A 22548-nucleotide genomic window follows, 5' to 3' on the forward strand; every position below is an offset into this window, starting at 1 on the left:
TCTAATTCTGATAGCTCGAGGAGAGTGACCCCCAATTCCAGCTAGAGACAGGTACTATTGACCCCATGCAACTCAAACTAGGTGAATATTACTTGCGGCTGGCAGTGGAGTAACGTTGCGGGTCTGTCCTGTCCCAGAAGTTGAAGAAGTTTGATGCTTCTCGGTAATTTTTCCACTAACTTTTTGTATGCACTATAGTCTCTAGCTCTTCTAATTTTTTCACTCACTCACTGTATTTACTGACACATCTATACATATCTCTTATCTCCCTATACATATCTCTTATCGCACTTATTCTTCAAAATACCCCACTGCGTTATTATGGCAACGCTATTTAGGCCTGACACAACCGTTCACCCTTCCAACGGCCCTCACTAAACACTCAGCCAATATTTCCTTTGTTTTCTTTTCTGTGATCACTTATATTTCCTTTTTTCGGGGCTTAAGTGATTATATGCACTCTTATGTGTGCACACGCCTATATCCCACACTCTATTCCTTATGGCACAGTCAGAAATTACCACCAAAACACGAGTTCAAACCGCGTGACTCCTCCACGAGTGTGTGTGTGTGTGTGTGTGTGTGTGTGTGTGTGATTTCCTGATTGGACACCTTTACAGGATACTTGCATTAGACACCTATACTGGGCTCTTTCACAGATCAGTTAGATTGTGACATTTTGGTGGCGATTTAGGCCTACGGAACGCTAGCATCACTAGCTTTTCATAAATAGACACAAATGCAGTAGAATGTAAACCTTTATTGACTACACAGAGCAGAGAGTACATGAGTATGTATAGTGTGGAGAGTCAGGTGGAGAATGTAGGGGAGGTTGGAGTCGCGACGGACCTGTCATGGGATGGTCAAGTTGCTATGTTGTTATATAGGATAACCATGAAAGAAAGTTTCCTGGCAAGGGGAAGTTCAGTTATTTTTCCATCGTGTCGGTATTTTATGCCATTTATCTCCATCAATAGCTTTGTTGACCGGATAGGCAACAAAGAAGTCTGGCTGCGAGGGCAGGAGTATCTTCGTAACTGGTAACAGGTAAAACACAGGGATTTGTTGAACGTTTTCGCTGGGTTTTACAAATGTTATTTTGCTTATGTACATTATTTTTATTGTTAAATTTTTCCTTAACATTTTTTCTGCTTTTTTTTTTTTGTTTTTTTTTGTTTTTTGTTTTTGTTTTTTCCTAGATGAGGCTTGTTTATAATACTATTTTGCTGGGTTTTCAAAATATTCGCTTTTTCCAAAGTAGCTTAACTTGTATATGCATTTTTCACGATGTGTTTTTCTTTTACGCAATATTAGTTTCAGATTTAGTTCTACATTGCTTAATACTAAGGTTATTGCAAATTTTGTAATGGAACTTTTGCCTTTTTTCAATAATTATTTGTACATTTATAACGAAGACACACGCAACGTACATGGAACTATAGGAGATGTTGTTCTGTTTTGTGTGGATGTCCGAAACGAGAGAAAGAGAGAGAGAGAGAGAGAGAGAGAGAGAGACAGATACAGTGTTGTATCGACGCCTCTCTGGCAAGACATTGATGGCGTGAATGAGAGTGGAAAGTGTTTCTCTTTTTTTGGGTCTTCTCACACACACACACACACACACACACACACATATATATATATATATATATATATATATATATATATATATATATATATATATATATATATATATATATATATATATATATATATATATATCGTGCCGAATAGGCAGAACTTGCGATCTTGGCTTAAATAGCAACGCTCATCTTGCCATATAGGACAAGTGAAAATTTGTGTATGCAATAATTTCGCCAAAATCATTCTGAACCTAACGAAAAAAATATATTTCACTGTGTTTGTTTAGTATTAAATTATTGTAAACAAATCTAAAATATATTTAGTTGGGTTAGGCTAAAATAAATTGAGCTTGTTATAATAAGGTTAGGTAAGTTTACTAAGTTCCTATTGGTGCAAAATTATAAATTTTTACATCAACATTAATGAAAAAAATATATCTTTGAACGTATAAGATAAAATTTTAGAAAGGACTTAATTTTAAATGAGTTCTTGCTAATTGACCAGTTTTCATATACGGCACGACATATATATATATATATATATATATATATATATATATATATATATATATATATATATATATATACATACATACATACATAAAATGTGTGTGTGTAAGAAAATAAAAGGGCCTTGTAATTAGGAAGGGAACAACCACATGTAGACAGAAACAGATGAGAATGATCTGTATATTTCAACATTGTTTACTGGTAGTGAACAGGTTATATACAACCCCTAAAACTACTGTTAGAGTCTTTAGGCTTTAAACCCAGCAAGCCAATGTAATTTCCTATATCCTGGTTGAGTAGTCCCCGCTTTGGAATCCTGGTGTAGAGATTACGTCTAAGAACATTTCTGTTCCAAGTTAAGGAAAAAATCTTTCCGAGGCAGTTTTACGTGCTTCTGTCGTCGTGATTCCCCAAATGACCCCAAGAGGTTATTCCGGGTCGAGCAGAGTCGTCCAGATCAGGTCACGAACGGCCCAGAGGATTGAGTGGGCGATTCGACTCCCCGCAAGATAGTTTTATTTAAGATGCGGAGCCCAAGAATTCTCACGTGAGATAATTTTGTGTAATTCCTGGAAAGTAAATGGTTGTCCCGGGGTCATCACGGGTTACGAGGTCACCTGACCTCACCTTGTTTTATGGGAAAATGTTTAGCAATCCTTTCTGGTATCTGGAGAGGCGAGGCACGCAAGTCGATCTAACAATTTACATAGTAATGGTGGAACATCGATGTCATTGCACAAGTTCCTGAGTGGGCAGGCTTCCAGAGGTAAGGGGAAAGGGGATTGGGAGGATTTCCTCTCAAGGGGTATGTCAGTAGTGGGTGGGGGAAGGAGTAAAGGAGAAGAGGATAAAATATGAAGGACTGTTTTCAGGGGAGAGTAAAGGTGAGAGAGTCAACGTTAGAAGATCACTTGCTACATATTGGTTTATTTTTGTTCACTGGGTTGCAAACTGTACGAGTAACGACAAAGGTTTTCACGAAGGAGATTGTAACTACAAAATTCTGTGGTGAAGGTTCTCCAGGAGTGAGCGTTCCGCTCTGCTTCATACATCCAATAGATTCAACACCGGCGGAGGTAGTATTCTCCAGCACTGGCGAAACCAGTTGTGGGACGAAGGAGATTGACTCTGCATAACACTGTGGCGAACGTTCGCCAGGGTTGAGCGTCTCGCCCGGCTGCATACACTTGATAGCCTCCACACACCAAGAGCGACATTCACCAAGTTTTGAGCCGCTGCCTGGAATATTTATGCTGAATTTTGGGAGGAGACAGTTTTCCGCTTAGTTGATGTCCTCTTGACATTTTTTTTAAATTCTGCCGTAAAGAAGTTCCGTAAAAGATTTTAAATGCGTTGTTTTACTTAGAACATTTACAAAGTTTCGTGTTAACATTCTCATGCTGCAATTTTGATGCTTACGAGTATACGATTAGAGAGCAATTAACGAACTTGTAGTTGTTCTCTTGTGAACAGTAGATCAGCACTTTGCTGTGTTCCTCGTCTCCTTTGTTCCTTGTCTTCTGTGTTGCTTGTCTCGTGTGCTCCTTGTCTTCTGTGTTGCTTGTCTCGTGTGCTCCTTGTCTTCTGCGTTGCTTGTCTCGTGTGCTCCTTGTCTCCTGTGTTCCTTGTCTCCTGTGTTCCTTGTCTCCTGTGTTCCTTATCTTCTGTGTTCCTTGTCTCCTGTGTTCCTTGTCTCCTGTGTTCCTTGTCTTCCGTGTTCCTTGTCTCCTGTGTTCCTTGTCTCCTGTTTTCCTTGTCTCCTGTGTTCCTTGTCTCCTGTGTTCCTTGTCTTCTGTGTTCCTTGTCTCCTGTGTTTCTTGTCTCTTGTGTTCCTTGTCTTCCGTGTTCCTTGTCTCCTGTGTTCCTTGTCTCCTGTGTTCCTTGTCTCCTGTGTTCCTTGTCTCCTGTGTTCCTTGTCTTCCGTGTTCCTTGTCTCCTGTGTTCCTTGTCTCCTGTGTTCCTTGTCTTCTGTGTTCCTTGTCTCCTGTGTTCCTTGTCTCCTGTGTTCCTTGTCTTCCGTGTTCCTTGTCTCCTGTGTTTTTTGTCTCCTGTGTTCCTTGTCTCCTGTATTCCTTGTCTCCTGTGTTCCTTGTCTCCTGTGTTCCTTGTCTCCTGTGTTCCTTGTCTCCTGTGTTCCTTGTCTTCTGTGTTCCTTGTCTCCTGTGTTTCTTGTCTCTTGTGTTCCTTGTCTTCCGTGTTCCTTGTCTCCTGTGTTCCTTGTCTCCTGTGTTCCTTGTATCCTGTGTTCCTTGTCTCCTGTGTTCCTTGTCTTCCGTGTTCCTTGTCTCCTGTGTTCCTTGTCTCCTGTGTTCCTTGTCTTCTGCGTTCCTTGTCTCCTGTGTTCCTTGTCTCCTGTGTTCCTTGTCTTCCGTGTTCCTTGTCTCCTGTGTTTTTTGTCTCCTGTGTTCCTTGTCTCCTGTGTTCCTTGTCTCCTGTGTTCCTTGTCTCCTGTGTTCCTTGTCTTCCGTATTCCTTGTCTCCTGTGTTCCTTGTCTCCTGTGTTCCTTGTCTCCTGTGTTCCTTGTCTCCTGTGTTCCTTGTCTCCTGTGTTCCTTGTCTTCTGTATTCCTTGTCTCCTGTATTCCTTGTCTCCTGTGTTCCTTGTCTCCTGTGTTCCTTGTCTCCTGTGTTCCTTGTCTCCTGTGTTCCTTGTCTTCTGTGTTCCTTGTCTCCTGTGTTCCTTGTCTCCTGTGTTCCTTGTCTCCTGTGTTCCTTGTCTTCTGTGTTCCTTGTCTCTTGTGTTCCTTGTCTCCTGTGTTCCTTGTCTCCTGTGTTCCTTGTCTTCTGTGTTCCTTGTCTATAGCAACAGTTTAGATGTATTGGTAGACTGTTGAAACTGACGAAATGTAAACGCTAGATCCGTATGAGTCATGTAGCTCCTGGGAAACGCTGGATCCTCCGTCATCCCAAAGGGGGGATATAGTATGTGTTAACCCTGGCTGTCGCGCTGGTTCCTTCCATCAACAGCGGTTCACTGCCATCTAGGTAAAACTTGCAGTTTTTCTCTCTTCTTGTGTACTACTATTACTGCTACTGCTACTACTACCACCTCTACAACTGCACTATACTACTGCTGCTAGTACCACCACCACCTTGTTACTGCTACGCCCACTTTTACTTCCTTTACTACTACTACCGCCACTTCTACATCCACCACCACCGCCGCCGCCATTACTATTACTCTCACCACTACTATTACCGCTATTACTACCACTTTCATCTTTCCATTCCTTACCGTATTATCTTCTGGCCTTCTCTAGTTTTCTCACCCCAGTTTTGACTTGACAATGGTCATCCTAGACCATTGTCAAGGCTCCTTTCTTGAGTGTTTTTTTTTTTTTGTGAATTCTTCCAGGCATGGTATTATGACTTTATTCTTTACTTTTTTTTTGTATTTTCATATTAACTGGGACTGAAAGTGTTGGCCATGCGTGTAGCAGGTCCAGCGCTCTAATCACTCACCCATAGATCAGTAAATTTGCTTATATCTTCTTGTTATTCCCTCGTCAAGGCCATTCATGTAAATTATGAACAACATTGGGCCTAAAACTGATCCTTGTAGAGCTCCATTCGTGACTTAAACTGGGGTCCACTATCACTTCACACCATAATAACTTATAATTATAACCATAATGTTTAAAGGGGAAACGGGTAAGCCAGGGAAAGGCCTTGGTCAGATGACCAGAAATCTTACCTAACCTAATCCAACGTCACACCATTTATGGCGACTCTTCTTTCTGTTGGTCAGCCATAACTCCATACATGATGGAGTTACGGCCGTACTATGAGCTGCCACCTTTCTTTAATAGTGTTTTGTTTGGTACTTTATCAGAAACTTTACTGAATTACAAATAAAAGAGTAAATCGCTGAATTAATGTGGCTTTAGGACGCTCATGTTGGTAATGATGATTTTTGTTTGTCTTCTCTAGGAGATGTGGTGGCAGGTGCTGTGGCTGGCGCTCCTACTGAGCCTCCTTCAGAGTAAGTCTTGTGCCTCGTCCTTGTTCCCCGGCACCCCTCCTCCGAGGCCGCCCACTCCTCCACCCCGCCCACCACCACACCGCTACCTGGACCACGCCCTCATCCATCCATCACCACCACTCCACCCTCACTCATCCAGTAACACCTTCCTCGACTTCTACGATGGTTTGGATGACCCTGGGGAGGCGTGGGAGGAGGACGAGTCGTGGTGGGACGGTGTTGAGGAAGTAATACTCACAAATAGCTTCAACGATGGATTCTCCTACGACGATCTCTACTACGATGATCTCTACGATATCAACTACACCTGCACTGACACAATGGAGTGTGACGAGTTTGACTCCTTCCCTCCACCTCCAGACTCCATCCTTACACTCCCTCCTCCCCCAGTCCCTCCCTTTCTCCAAGGTGCTATTGGCAGACTTCAGGAGGAGGGAAGGAAGAGGAAGAAACTGGAGCCACAGGAGGTGGGCAAGGAAGAAGAGGACGAAGAGGAGGGGAGAGAATGGGAAGAGGATCAGTGTTCCTTGTGTGAGTGGGCTAGCGGTGGTAACAACACCCTCAGTCTTCTGCCTCCAGTATCAGGTTCGTCTACAACTACATTCAGTTTGTTTCCTTCAGTCACCCTTTCGTCTATATTCAGTTTGTTTCCTTCAGTCACCCCTTACATCTATATTGGATTTGTTTCCTTCAGTCACCCCTTACATCTATATTGGATTTGTTTTCTTCAGTCACCCCTTACATGTATATTGGATTTGTTTCCTTCAGTCACTCCTTACATCTATATTGGATTTGTTTCCTTCAGTCACTCCTTACATCTATATTGGATTTGTTTCCTTCAGTCACTCCTTACATCTATATTGGATTTGTTTCCTTCAGTCACCCCTTACATCTATATTGGATTTGTTTTCTTCAGTCACCCCTTACATCTATATTGGATTTGTTTCCTTCAGTCACTCCTTACATCTATATTGGATTTGTTTTCTTCAGTCACCCCTTACATCTATATTGGATTTGTTTTCTTCAGTCACCCCTTACATGTATATTGGATTTGTTTCCTTCAGTCACTCCTTACATCTATATTGGATTTGTTTCCTTCAGTCACTCCTTACATCTATATTGGATTTGTTTCCTTCAGTCACCCCTTACATCTATATTGGATTTGTTTCCTTCAGTCACTCCTTACATCTATATTCAGTTTGTTTCCTTCAGTCACTCCTTACATCTATATTGGATTTGTTTCCTTCAGTCACTCCTTACATCTATATTGGATTTGTTTCCTTCAGTCACCCCTTACATCTATATTGGATTTGTTTTCTTCAGTCACCCCTTACATCTATATTGGATTTGTTTTCTTCAGTCACCCCTTACATGTATATTGGATTTGTTTCCTTCAGTCACTCCTTACATCTATATTGGATTTGTTTTCTTCAGTCACCCCTTACATCTATATTGGATTTGTTTCCTTCAGTCACCCCTTACATCTATATTGGATTTGTTTTCTTCAGTCACCCCTTACATCTATATTGGATTTGTTTCCCTCAGTCACTCCTTACATCTATATTGGATTTGTTTCCTTCAGTCACTCCTTACATCTATATTGGATTTGTTTTCTTCAGTCACCCCTTACATCTATATTGGATTTGTTTTCTTCAGTCACCCCTTACATGTATATTGGATTTGTTTCCTTCAGTCACTCCTTACATCTATATTGGATTTGTTTCCTTCAGTCACTCCTTACATCTATATTGGATTTGTTTCCTTCAGTCACCCCTTACATCTATATTGGATTTGTTTCCTTCAGTCACTCCTTACATCTATATTCAGTTTGTTTCCTTCAGTCACTCCTTACATCTATATTGGATTTGTTTCCTTCAGTCACTCCTTACATCTATATTGGATTTGTTTCCTTCAGTCACCCCTTACATGTATATTCAATTTGTTTCCTTCAGTCGAACCTTACACTTTATATTTTCGTCAGTCCTTAAAGTTTTTTTCAGTCACACCCCATATAATTTGTTTCCCTCAGACACGCTTTACAATTAGTGTTTTCTTTAGTCACCCAGTACACTTTATTTCCTTCAGTCAGTCCTTACCGTGTACGTTTCCTTAAATCAATTTTTTTCCTTCAGTCACCCTTTAACACATACTTCCTTACAGACTTTCCTTCAGTCACACCATACAATATATTATTATGATTATTTATTTTGGTACACGTAAGTAATAATACGATATTTATTGTCTTCTATAACATTCATATAGCGAAGTGAAATATATTATTTTATGTCATGTATTCCCAATTATTATAGATGTTTTTGTACCCATCCCACGTGAAGGTAAGTTAAAGCTTTTGTACCCACTCTACGTGAAGGTAAGTCAAAGCTTTTGTACCCACTCTACGTGAAGGTAAGTCAAAGCTTTTGTACCCACTCTACGTGAAGGCAAGTCAAAGCTTTTGTACCCACTCTACGTGAAGGTAAGTCAAAGCTTTTGTACCCATCCCGCAAGTGAAGGTAAGTCAAAGCTTTTGTACCCAGTCTACGTGAAGGTAAGTCAAAGCTTTTGTACCCACTCTACGTGAAGGTAAGTCAAAGCTTTTGTACCCAGTCTACGTGAAGGTAAGTCAAAGCTTTTGTACCCACTCTACGTGAAGGTAAGTCAAAGCTTTTGTACCCACTCTACGTGAAGGTAAGTCAAAGCTTTTGTACCCAGTCTACGTGAAGGTAAGTCAAAGCTTTTGTACCCACTCTACGTGAAGGTAAGTCAAAGCTTTTGTACCCACTCTACGTGAAGGTAAGTCAAAGCTTTTGTACCCACTCTACGTGAAGGCAAGTCAAAGCTTTTGTACCCACTCTACATGAAGGCAAGTCAAAGCTTTTGTACCCACTCTACGTGAAGGTAAGTCAAAGCTTTTGTACCCATCCCACGTGAAGACAAGTCAATTTTTTTGTACAGATCACATTTTTATACAAAAAAGTGCATTGGGAGAAGGTGAAAATTTTAATTTTTGAACAAGGGTGTTTTGTGTGGCCCACTAGAAGAATTTATTTTCGTCAGTTTTGAGGTTTGCTGTGTCCTCCGCAAATACCACCAATAGAAAATATTTTTATTTTAACCACAAGGGCAGTCTCCCATCAACGTCAGCTGTTCCCAAAAAAGAAAACGCATTCAACATCATAAATTTAATAGCTGTCTTGTCAATAACTGCCAGAACATCACATTTCTGTGACCTGAACTGCAATATCCCTGGTCATATATTTATATGTAGCGTTAAAGCTGTGTCGGGTCATTCAACACAAGTAACGGGGACTTGATTATTAGTGTGCTAATCGAGAGTTGGAAATACTGGTATCGTAGCCAGGTATTGGGTCCTGGTACTACCATACCTAGTTGTCTGCCCTCTCGTAGCCAGGTATTGTGCCCTGGTACTAGCACACCTAGTTGTCTGCCCTCTCGTAGCCAGGTATTGTGCCCTGGTACTAGCACACCTAGTTATCTGCCCTCTCGTAGCCAGGTATTGTGCCCTGGTACTAGCACACCTAGTTGTCTGCCCTCTCGTAGCCAGGTATTGTGCCCTGGTACTAGCACACCTAGTTGTCTGCCCTCTCGTAGCCAGGTATTGTGCCCTGGTACTAGCACACCTAGTTGTCTGCCCTCTCGTAGCCAGGTATTGTGCCCTGGTACTAGCACACCTAGTTGTCTGCCCTCTCGTAGCCAGGTATTGTGCCCTGGTACTAGCACACCTAGTTGTCTGCCCTCTCGTAGCCAGGTATTGTGCCCTGGTACTAGCACACCTAGTTATCTGCCCTCTCGTAGCCAGGTATTGTGCCCTGGTACTAGCACACCTAGTTGTCTGCCCTCTCGTAGCCAGGTATTGTGCCCTGGTACTAGCACACCTAGTTGTCTGCCCTCTCTTTGATGTTTCTACTTTTCCTGCTGTGAACTATGATTTAGATTTAGATTTTCCCCCGAAGCGGCTGATTTATTGTGCACCCCATATCCATCCTGTGGATGATAGCGCAAGAGCATATGGATACACAATAGACCTAGAAACTAGGCCCCAAAAAGAAATAACATAAATACATCGGTATGTATTTACTAGAAACAACAGGAGAGTTGCACTCTGTTCTGGTCGTGTCGAATTACAGGTAATACATATTTTTTTTTTTGTAATATTCACATGCACATTTATCTTCAGTTGTTCAGCATGGGGCATCCGTAGGGAAATATAACGCTGCTAACACTAGCATACAAAGTTTTTCTTGTTTTTTTCCAGTTCGGAGACCAGAGTTAGAAAACAAAATTAGAAACACATGTTTTTAAATGAGAACTGAAACCTCTGTTGACCAGTGTAATTGATGGAATAGAGAAAACCTCAAGTAGTCTTTGCTTCAGAACTATTAAGCCTTCTATGGCAGACATAAGAAACATTGATAAATTAGACACATGTGCAACACTTGGGTATCTTTGAGGAAACGTGTCTCCACACAGTGGCCTCATCAGTCCATACAAAGGAGAACATTGAAGAACGATGTTCTCCTTTGTATTGGACAGATTAAGCCACTGTTTGGCGAAACGTTTCGTCAATAAAGATACCCAAGTGTTGCACATGTGTCTAATTTATCAGCGTGTCGATTCCTTGAACCATTCATCTACATAAGAAACATTGCCAGAACAAATGTATAAGTTTACAAGAGGAAACTGGAACACTATCTCCACCCATATCATGGTTATAATCGGTCAGATAGCCAAAAGCTCCAGCTGCGGGTCATCATATAACTAAGACCCGCGTCAGGAAGCACTTGCCCTGTTTCCTGACACACCTTATCTAACTTGCCTCCGCCCAGCTGTGATGTGGGGCCAACGGATCTCCAACAGCAACAGCCTGAGTGAACAGGCAGTCAACAGAAAAGCTTGGCTTCAGGTCGTGCTGCGAGGGTAGAAAATTTCTCGATGTCGATCACAAGTATAATAATCCTTCATTAGGGATAAGGATGTAATATGATCCTCGCGTGCTAGAGGGAAGGAGCGAGGGATTTTTTATTTTTTATCAAAATGGGATATATCAGCAGTGTGCTGCTGCTCTATTACTTACATAGTGGGAACAAAAGCCAGCTATGTTTCCGTCATATTCAGTGTGGGAGAGAGGGAGTGAAGATAGGGAGAGAGAGGGGGAGGGAAATGGGAAGTAGAAGAAGACTGACGTAGGAATGACGAGGAGGAGTAAAAAAAGAAGTAAAAGCACCAAAAGTTGAGTAATGAGAGACCTAGCAGGAAAATGAAACTAGCAGAGAAGCAGGTAAGCAGGCAGGTACGTAGGTGGGCAGTAAGCAGTGAGGGGACGTAAGCAGGTAGGTACACAGGTAAACAGTGAGGGGACGTAAGCAGGTAGGTACACAGGTAAACAATAAGGGGACTTAAGCAGGTAGGTACACAGGTAAACAGTGAGGGGACGTAAGCAGGTAGGTACACAGGTAAACAGTGAGGGGACTTAAGCAGGTAGGTACACAGGTAAACAATGAGGGGACTTAAGCAGGTAGGTACACAGGTAAACAGTGAGGGGACGTAAGCAGGTAGGTACACAGGTAAACAGTGAGGAGACGTAAGCAGGTAGGTACACAGGTAAACAGTGAGGGGACGTAAGCAGGTAGGTACACAGGTAAACAGTGAGGGGACGTAAGCAGGTAGGTACACAGGTAAACAGTGAGGGGACGTAAGCAGGTAGGTACACAGGTAAACAATGAGGGGACTTAAGCAGGTAGGTACACAGGTAAGCAATGAGGGGACGTAAGCAGGTAGGTAGATAGGGAACACAGCTGACACAATTGTTAAATAGATCCGTGTGGAGGGGAGGAAGCGGATTATTAGTGAAAGAAGAGCTGGGGAGGGATAGAGGGAAAGGAAGGAAGGGATGGCGGGAATAAGTGGTAGAAAGAGGCAGGAGGGAGAAAGGGAGACTAGGCTGTTAGCTTCAACAGAAGGGAAGTATTATAGGCTTAATTATATACTGAGAGAGAGGAAGAGGGAGAATGATTGAGAAGCAGAGATAATGAGGAAGAAAGAGGACATAGAGAAGGAGAAACAGAAAGTAAGAGAGTATGAAAGTGAGTGGGAGAACGTGAATTGGAGGAAGAACAAGAGAATAAGAAGATTACGATAATGAGTATGAGAATACGAGAGTGAAAGAGGAAAGTATTGGGAGAGAGATTGAGAGGGAGAAAGGGAAGGGGGTGGGAGATTGAGTGATTGGAATGGACGGTAAGTGGGAGTAAGGGTAGCATAGATAAAAGAATTGATGAAGCGTGTTTGAGAAAGGGAGAGCACTGCTTGGAGAGTAGGAAGAGGAAGAGCAGGAGAGCGATAGGAGGAATCAGAGGAGGACAAGACAGAGGTGGCAGAGGAGGAGATGGAAAATATAAATATATAGAAAAAAAGGCAGGGACATAGGCAGCCAGGTGAACAGGATGTGATGTGGCATGGGATTTTTTTTTATTTAAATTTTATATCACCATTTTTAAATAATCCATTGAGTGGCTTACGCACTGGCCTGGAGTTTGAAGACTAAATTGCCATGGGTTGAAACCCCTACAAGTTCCGTGGTTTGGTTTTATTTGGACAGGTCGAGGGTCTGTGTGCTCAGCAACATAGATCATGAAGGGTGTCAGAGACAGAGAGACATCTGGCCGCTGCTCTGAGACGGGGTCAGTGTGACGTAGGTAGCTGCGTTAAATTTCCCCCAGGATGCGACCCACACTAGTCGACTAACACCCAGGTACCTACTTGCTAAGTAAGCAGGACAACGGGTGTAAGGAAACGCGTCCAATGTTTCCAACCCCTGCCGAGAATCGAACCCGGACCCTCAGCGTGTGAAGCGAGAGCTTTCCCAACCAGGCCTCTTAATATCTCATTGACTGCAGTTTGGCTAGTGATTCGCTTCGTGATTAGTTGGTTATTGTTGGATTGTCACCATCGAGACAGTGACAAAACAATAAACAGGTAGACAGGAAGGGAACACAATAATACAGGTAAACACAACAGACAAGTAGACAGGCAGGTGAAAACAACAGTAGACAAGTAGACAGGCAAGTGAACATAAATACATGGACAGGTGTACTTAACAATATAAAGGTAGACAGGTAGGTGAACACAACAGTAGGCAGGCGAATACAACAGACATGAAGACAGGCAGGTGAGCACAACAATAGACAGGTAGACGGAAGGAGGCATCGAAGCAAAGATCGGTAACCCAACCACTGTTATCAACCCTTGATTAATTGGAGACCTGATATTGACAGGTGGCAAGGAGGGGAGAATATATTCGTGTATCCCCCTATTGAATATCCCTCACCCGAATAATGTCTGTGCTCATTATATCTCCCTATTCTACCAGAAGCTGTCTTCATGCCTCTACATCATTGTTCTCTCCTCTCTTTATACTTTAGGTGGGGTGTCTCAGACGGTAAGGTGTGTGTGTACTCACCTATATGTGGTTGCATGGGTCGATTTCACAGCTCCTGACCCCGCCTCTTCGTTAGCCGCGTGTGTGTGTGTGTGTGAGCGAGAGAGAGAGAGAGAGAGAGAGAGATTCTCCTTAGGTCTTTAATGTGCAGTTACTACTACTTGTCTCTTCCCTTTACTCCCCCTTCTGTCTGTCTGTCTGTCTCTGTCTCTCTCTCTCTCTCTCTCTCTCTCTCTCTGTCTGTCTGTCTCCCTCCCTCCCTCCCTCCCTCCCTCCATCCCTCCCCCCATCCCTCCCTCCCTCCCTCCCTCTTCCCTCCTACCCCTCCTTTTCTCCCTCTTTTCTGTTCCTCTCTTTCTACCTGCCTCATTTAACCCCCCACAGCTCATCGATAACTATCGCATCAAGAAAAAGTATTCAGCCATTAACGAGGGCAGGACGCCCTGATGACTGCAACCAGTCAACACTTTGAAGTGGCTTCATTACTGGCCAGTCAGAGTTCACTCTTAGCTTGCTCGTCACTCAGTTAGTCAAGGTATAAGAGAAAGCTGAAAGGCAACAAGTGCTCCTTTTAACCAGAGTCTTAACGAGAGCTCAAAGTGAATTAAACAGTACCAGTCTTATAGTGCCAGTCTTATAGTGCTAGCCTTATAGTGCCAGTCCCATAGTGCTAGTCTTATAGTGCCAGTCTTATAGTGCCAGTCTTATAGTGCTAGCCTTATAGTGCCAGTCTTTATAGTGCCAGTCTTACAGTGCTAGTCTTATAGTGCCAGTCTTATAGTGCCAGTCTTATAGTTGTTTTCTTGTAGCAGGTAACAGTGTTCGGTTTGTTTTCTTGCAGATAACAGTGTTATCTTGTTATTTTCTTGTAATAGATAACAGTGTTAAACTTGTTGAAGTGAATGTTAAGCTTGTCACTGAAATTTAACCTTTTAGTTGTCTGTTAACCTGTAATCTCTGTTAACCTTGCCGTTGAAGTCTGTTGCTTCACATCAAAAGTGCTCGAGAATGTTAAACCCAACAAAATAATAAGCAAAGAAGTTTAGACGTCTTGTTAAACGTTATTATGAGTTATGTCTTACGGAAAACAACTAAGAAAATCCTAACAAGATTCATACTTAAGGAATAAAGCCATTTTCTCAGTCTGGTGATTTAACCGATTACTTTGATGGGTAAGACGCATGTACATCAGCTGGGTATCTTTATCGTCACGACGTTTCGCCTGCTCAGCAGGCTTATTCAGTCTATAAATTAGACACATGTACAGCACTTGGGTATCTTTATTATGGGAACGTTTCGCCACACATTGGCTTCATCAGTCCATAACGAAGAGTGGCGAAGGTCAGAAGGAGTTTATGACTTCAGGCTGAGGGACTAATTACCTCAAACTCCTTCTGATCTTTACCCGTCTTCTTTGTATTGGACTGATGAAGCCACTGTGTGGCGAAACGTTTTCATAAACATACCCAGGTGTTACACATGTGTCTAATTTATCAACTTGTCGGTTCTCTAAACCATTTATCTACATTCTTCAGTCTAATACAGTGATGACTTAAATATCGCAGGCAAGGAAAGCAGTGGAGAGGTAAGTAATGAGGTGATCAGTCAGTCTTGAAGAAGTAATTATGAGGTGGTCGGTCCCTCAGCCTTGAGAAGGATAATTCTCAAGGCTCAGACTTAGTTTATGCTGGAACTAATACAGCAAAGAACTTTAAATAAATTCTTACCCGTTTTAATTGTAGGAAACATTAAGCTCATCTCTCTGCCAACATCCTTACTTATGAATGTTTAAAACATTTGTCTATTTATAAATATTGTGATCAGGATGTATTAATACCGTCGTAAGAAATTGAAAATAAAATAAGGAAACCCTTGGGCATAAATTTTTAACGAGTATTTGAAGGAGTGAAACCCTTGGGCATAAATTTTTAACGAGTATTTGAAGGAGTGAAACCCTTGGGCATAAATTTTTAACGAGTATTTGAAGGAGTGAAACCCTTGGGCATAAATTTTTAACGAGCATTTGAAGGAGTGAAATCCTTGGGCATAAATTTTTAACAAGTATTTGAAGGAGTGAAATCCTTGGGCATAAATTTTTAACGAGTAGTTGAAGTAGTGAAACCTTTAGGTATACTCCAAACCAGCACACTGAAATCACGTCTAATGAAAGCAAGAGACTTGGGAGATAGTGCCTAATACCTCCATTAAAAATAACGCAAGGTGCACGACGAGTGCACCGTGAGCTCATTGAGTGTCCGAGGGTCCCGACTCTTCATCGCCCTCCCTGAGTACATAAGGAAATTACCAACCAGCCTCTGTCTTCGAGAAGGAACTGGACAAGTTTCTGGAATCATTTCCGGGCTGTGGTTCGCACTTTGGACTACATGCAGCCAGCAATAACCTCGGGGTTGATCAGGCCTTGATCCACCAGGATGCCTGGTCTGGGGCCGCGCCGCGGGGGCGTTGACCCCAGGTATGGAGGTCAATAATGATGGTTGCCTTGAAAATGGTATAAAATACTGACAAGTTGATGATTAAGACACATGTGCAACAGTTAGGTATCTTTATTGATGAAACGTTTCACCTACACAGTAGACTTCCTCAGTCAAATATAGAGGCAACAGCCTACTGTGCAAGCGAAACGTTTCAACAATACAGATACCCAACTGCTGTACACGTGTCTTAATCATCAATGGCTGTCGTGGGTCAGTCTGAGGTTTATGTTCTATTCTAAATAACCATCAATGATGTAATATATTAGGTTCCATAGCATTAATGGCGATAAATTAGTGATTAAACGTAGTATACATCAACAGGTGTATACTGTGTCTACGTAGTATATATGGTACACCGTAGCATATATACACTGCTGCGTATATATGTTATAATGCAGTAATCGCGAACAAGCGATACAAGATGCAAAACAACCATGGGGGAAGTTGAATGATAGCTTTAGGCCTTTCGTGTTGCAATCAACATCTTCAGGCGCTTGCAGTGTAGTAGAAATGAGTAGGAAGTCCAGGTAGATTCATTCAGAGGAATAACTAGAGTCGTTAAAATTCACTGAGGATAAAACTGCGCTTGAAAAAATTCAGCGAGAATAAAAGTGGACAATATTGATACCCAGTGAGGTATTAGACAAGGTGCGCGTTGGTAATACTCCTTCAAGGTTCCCCATCTTTATGGCTATACTGCACACGGAAGAACGCAAACAAGCCATCGCCACCAACAACACCACTGCTTCAACATCTACTAGGTGGTAGGTGGTCTGGTGGTAGGTGGCGGGGTAGGTGTTGGTGGTGTGGGAGTGGTGTCTATCGTCAATGGCAGAGAGACTCGTTTGTCGTTGTCACGGACCCTGCGTGACCTGACTGACTGATGCTGAAACCAGCAGGGAGAGAGAGAGAGAGAGAGAGAGAGAGAGAGAGAGGAGGGAGGGAGGGTGAAAGAGATGTAGTGTGTGTGTATGAGAAAAGGGAGGGAGATGAACGAGAATAGGGAAATGGGTTAGTTGCAAAGGAATACGTAGAATAGAAAGAAAAAGAGACTAGAGGAAAGAGTGAGTGAGAGAAACAAGAGACGGAGAGAACAAGGAACAACATAGTAGAAAATGAGTGGAAAAAAAATAGGAATTAGAAAGGTAACTGACAGGAGTGGGGCAAATAGGAAGAAAATAAACAGGTGAATGACCTAGAAGAATGGCACTAGTACAAGAAATTTGTAAAGAAGAAACAGAGGAAATGTCATAGAATTTATTTCAAGAGGGAACTGGATACTGCGTTTTCCGGCATATAAGGCGCACGATCATATGAAATGTATAAGACGATGTTTGCAAGCAGTTGTAACGTTACGTTAGTTAACAACCGCTGAGCGTTGAGCATATAAGGCGCAGGCTGATTTTCCAAGTCTTTTTGCGGAAAAAAGTGCTCCTTATATGCTGGAAATACGGTAAGTACCTCTAAGGCTGTTCCTGATCAGGCTGGTTGTGATGCCTTCGTTGGAGTGTGTGTGAGACCTGGACCTGGAGAGAGTTCCGGGGGACAACGCCCCCGCGGCCCGGTCTGTGACCAGGCCTCCTGGTGGATCAGAGCCTGATCAACCAGGCAGTTGCTGCTGGCTGCACGCAAACCAACGTACGAGCCACAGCCCGGCTGATCAGGAACTGACTTTAGGTACTTGTCCAGTGCCAGCTTGAAGACTGCCAGGGGTCTGTTGGTAATCCCCCTTATGTGTGCTGGGAGGCAGTTGAACAGTCTCGGGCCCCTGACACTTATTGTATGGTCTCTTAACGTGCTAGTGACACCCCTGCTTTTCATTGGGGGGATGGTGCATCGTCTGCCAAGTCTTTTGCTTTCGTAGTGAGTGATTTTCGTGTGCAAGTTCGGTACTAGTCCCTCTAGGATTTTCCAGGTGTATATAATCATGTATCTCTCCCTCCTGCGTTCCGGGGAATACAGGTTTAGAAACCTCAAGCGCTCCCAGTAATTGAGGTGTTTTATCTCCGTTATGCGCGCCGTGAAAGTTCTCTGTACATTTTCTAGGTCGGCAATTTCACCTGCCTTGAAAGGTGCTGTTAGTGTGCAGCAATACTCCAGCCTAGATAGAACAAACAGCCTGATTGATCATTTTATTAACCAAGAGTCCTCACAGGGACGAGCCGCGGGGACGATGATCCCTTGTGTAGACTTCAGATAATAGACAGGTAACCCTGAGGTTCTTGCTGTCTACGAGCAAGTAAGAGGTTAGTGTAGGAGGAGGGCAGGGACAAATCAAAACAAGGGAGGGTAAAGGGAGTTAATGGAGGGGGAAGGCGTAGATGAGGGGCAGGAGAGTGGGAGGTTAAACGAAGAGTTTGGAGAGGGGGGGGGAGTACAAGTCTTGTACGGGAACTGATAAGAGTGGAGGCTATGTGCGTGTTGAGTGGTGGGGAAGGTGAGGGAGGGAGGAAAGACAGAAGGGAGGGAAGGAGTGGTTGAGGTAGAGAGGGAAGAAGTGAAGGAAAGCATACAGAATAAGAAGTGTTTCCCATCATCCCTGTTACTTGTTTCTCTATATGTTCCTTCGTTCTTGTGTCTCTCATTTTAAACAGTCTTCGGTGTACCATTAGCTGCTTTATCAAATCTCGTATGTCAAGTTATGTCAATCATTGCCCTCACAAATAGCGTCTTGCTTGTAGCACCTCTGGGAACTTATTACCTAGACAGATAAGAACACTCATAATATCCCAGTAAATCAGTTAACAAGCGGAGAAATATTTAGCCAAGAAAAATAACCACTTCAGATCGAATAAAAAATTACGAACCTGCGGCCGTTGCCTTACGATTATTCTTTACTTCAGTTCATAACATCCTCGTAGTTCATCTTGTAACATCCTGGTACATCATCCTCGTAGTTCATCTTGTAGCATCCTAGTACATCATTCTCGTAGTTCATCTTGTAACATCCTGGTACATCATCCTCGTAGTTCATCTTGTAGCATCCTAGTAGTTCATCTTGTAACATCCTGGTACATCATCCTCGTAGTTCTCGTAGTTCATCTAGTTCATCTTGTAACATCCTGGTACATCATCCTCGTAGATCCTCATCTTGTAACATCCTGGTACATCATCCTCGTAGTTCATCTTGTAACTCTGGTAGATCATCTTGTAACATCCTGGTACATCATCCTCGTAGATCATCTTGTAACATCCTGGTACATCATCCTCGTAGTTCATCTTGTAACATCCTGGTACATCATCCTCGTAGTTCATCTTGTAACATCCTAGTACATCATTCTCGTAGTTCATCTTGTAACATCCTGGTACATCATCCTCGTAGTTCATCTTGTAACATCCTGGTACATCATCCTCGTAGTTCATCTTGTAACATCCTGGTACATCATCCTCGTAGTTCATCTTGTAACATCCTGGTACATCATCCTCGTAGTTCATCTTGTAACATCCTGGTACATCATCCTCGTAGTTCATCTTGTAACATCCTGGTACATCTTCCCCGTAGTTCATCTTGTAGCATCCTGGTACATCATCCTCGTAGTTCATCTTGTAACATCCTGGTACATCATCCTCGTAGTTCATCTTGTAACATCCTGGTACATCATCCTCGTAGTTCATCTTGCAACATCCTGGTACATCATTCTCGTAGTTCATCTTGTAACATCCTGGTACATCATCCTCGTAGTTCATCTTGCAACATCCTGGTACATCTTCCTCGTAGTTCATCTTGTAACATCCTGGTACATCTTCCTCGTAGTTCATCTTGTAACATCCTGGTACATCTTCTTCGTAGTTCATCTTGTAACATCCTGGTACATCATCCTCGTAGTTCATCTTGTAACATCCTGGTACATCTTCTTCGTAGTTCATCTTGTAACATCCTGGTACATCATCCTCGTAGTTCATCTTGTAACATCCTGGTACATCTTCCTCGTAGTTCATCTTGTAACATCCTGGTACATCATCCTCGTAGTTCATCTTGTAACATCCTGGTACATCTTCCTCGTAGTTCATCTTGTAACATCCTAGTACATCATTCTCGTAGTTCATCTTGTAACATCCTGGTACATCATCCTCGTAGTTCATCTTGTAACATCCTGGTACATCATCCTCGTAGTTCATCTTGTAACATCCTGGTACATCATCCTCGTAGTTCATCTTGTAACATCCTGGTACATCATCCTCGTAGTTCATCTTGTAACATCCTGGTACATCATTCTCGTAGTTCATCTTGTAACATCCTGGTACATCTTCCTCGTAGTTCATCTTGTAACATCCTGGTACATCATCCTCGTAGTTCATATTGTAACATCCTGGTACATCATTCTCGTAGTTCATCTTGTAGCATCCTGGTACATCAATCTCGTAGTTCATCTTGTAGCATCCTGGTACATCAATCTCGTAGTTCATCTTGTAGCATCCTGGTACATCAATCTCGTAGTTCATCTTGTAACATCCTGGTACATCATCCTTGTAGTTCATCTTGTAACATCCTGGTACATCATCCTCGTAGTTCATCTTGTAACATCCTGGTACATCATCCTCGTAGTTCATCTTGTAACATCCTGGTACATCATCCTCGTAGTTCATCTTGTAACATCCTGGTACATCATCCTCGTAGTTCATCTTGTAACATCCTAGTACATCATTCTCGTAGTCCTCAGTTCTATTGTAACATCCTGGTACATCCTCGTAGTTCATCCTCGTAGTTCATCTTGTAACATCCTGGTACATCATTCTCGTAGTTCATCTTGTAACATCCTGGTACATCATCCTCGTAGTTCATCTTGTAACATCCTGGTACATCATCCGCGTAGTTCATCTTGTAACATCCTGGTACATCATCCTCGTAGGTCATATTGTAACATCCTGGTACATCATCCTCGTAGTTCATATTGTAACATCCTGGTACATCATCCTCGTAGTTCATACTGTAACATCCTGGTACAGCATTCTCGTAGTTCATATTGTAACATCCTGGTACATCATCCTCGTAGTTCATACTGTAACATCCTGGTACATCATCCTCGTAGTTCATACTGTAACATCCTAGTACAGCATTCTCGTAGTTCATACTGTAACATCCTGGTACAGCATTCTCGTAGTTCATACTGTAACATCCTGGTACAGCATTCTCGTAGTTCATACTGTAACATCCTGGTACATCATCCTCGTAGTTCATACTGTAACATCCTGGTACAGCATTCTCGTAGTTCATACTGTAACATCCTGGTACATCATCCTCGTAGTTCATACTGTAACATCCTGGTACAGCATTCTCGTAGTTCATACTGTAACATCCTGGTACAGCATTCTCGTAGTTCATGTTAGAACATCTTTCAACCTCATTGTTACATGTCGGTGAGCCTCGGGAATCCTTCAGATCTTATAAATCCTTGAGTCTTGGCATCTACGCGTTCATGAATCCGGAAATTCAATAGTCGACAAATCCAAGAGTCGGGGAAAATCCAGAACTCCTGAATCAGCAAAATCAAGAGTCTTAGAAATAGTAAAATTGAGGCATCGATGAATGTTGATCATCATGTCTGATCTTATCATCAAAGTTGTGTGTAAACATCACCTTCTTTCACCTCTTAAACTTCCTCCTCATACTCCTTCCTTTTACTCTTAATTATCTTCCCTCTCCTGCTCTCATTTTAATTATTCTCTTCCTCTTTGTCCTTATTATTTTCTTCCTCATTTCCCCCCTTCTATTATTTCCTCGATTTCTACTCTTCCTTCTTATTTTTCTCTTTTTTATCTTCCTCCTCCTAATCCTTCCCTCACTCCTCCTCCTCCTCCTCCTCCTCCTCCTCCTCCTCCTCCTCCTCTTCCTCCTCCTCCTCCTCCTCCTCCTCCTCCTCCTCCTCGTCCTCCTCCTCCTCCTCCTCCTCCTCCTCCTCCTCCTCCTCCTCCTCCTCTTCCTCCTCCTCCTCAGGTTCTTACACTGATGAGAGTTCCAGATTAAAAAAGCGACAAGGTCCTTGAAAGGGAATCAATCACAACTATTTCTCCACTCGTGAGTTTCCACAAATTGAAAGTGTTGAAATCATTACTCTTCATTCTGGTGAGCCTCAGCGTGATGGAAGAGTACGGAACCATCTTTTTTATATGAAATGGGTTGTCATGTTTTGAATGGGGTTATTATAGTTTTAAATGGGCGAATCATGGTTTTGAAGATAAATGTCATCTTTTGAATGGTTTCTGTCATGCTTTCGTATTGATCCTATTTTATAAGGGGTTTGTCATGTTTTTGAAGGGAAGGTTGTCGTATTTTGAAGGGAAGGTTGTCGTATTTTGAAGGGAAGGTTGTCGTATTTTGAAGGAAAGGTTGTCGTATTTTGAAGGGAAGGTTGTCGTATTTTGAAGGAAAGGTTGTCGTATTTTGAAGGGAAGGTTGTCGTATTTTGAAGGAAAGGTTGTCGTATTTTGAAGGAAAGGTTGTCGTATTTTGAAGGGAAGGTTGTCGTATTTTGAAGGGAAGGTTGTCGTATTTTGTAGGAAAGGTTGTCGTATTTTGAA

The 22548-nt window shown here is 42.4% G+C and overlaps 1 protein-coding gene across 1 annotated transcript in view; it reads left to right on the forward strand.

The window, feature by feature from the left end:
• The window catches only part of LOC128701634 (uncharacterized), a 235381-nt gene extending 216639 nt beyond the window's left edge, over nt 1–18742 (forward strand). The window contains exons 2-3 of the mRNA XM_053795504.2: nt 6024–6660; nt 18624–18742. Coding sequence (XP_053651479.1) covers nt 6027–6660; nt 18624–18742 — 753 coding nt within the window. The 5' untranslated portion in view covers nt 6024–6026. The remainder of the gene's footprint in view (nt 1–6023; nt 6661–18623) is intronic.
• Nucleotides 18743–22548: the final 3806 nt, after the last annotated feature.

This window comes from Cherax quadricarinatus, chromosome 78, assembly GCF_038502225.1.
Source record: "Cherax quadricarinatus isolate ZL_2023a chromosome 78, ASM3850222v1, whole genome shotgun sequence".
Taxonomy (NCBI): Eukaryota; Metazoa; Arthropoda; class Malacostraca; order Decapoda; family Parastacidae; genus Cherax; species Cherax quadricarinatus.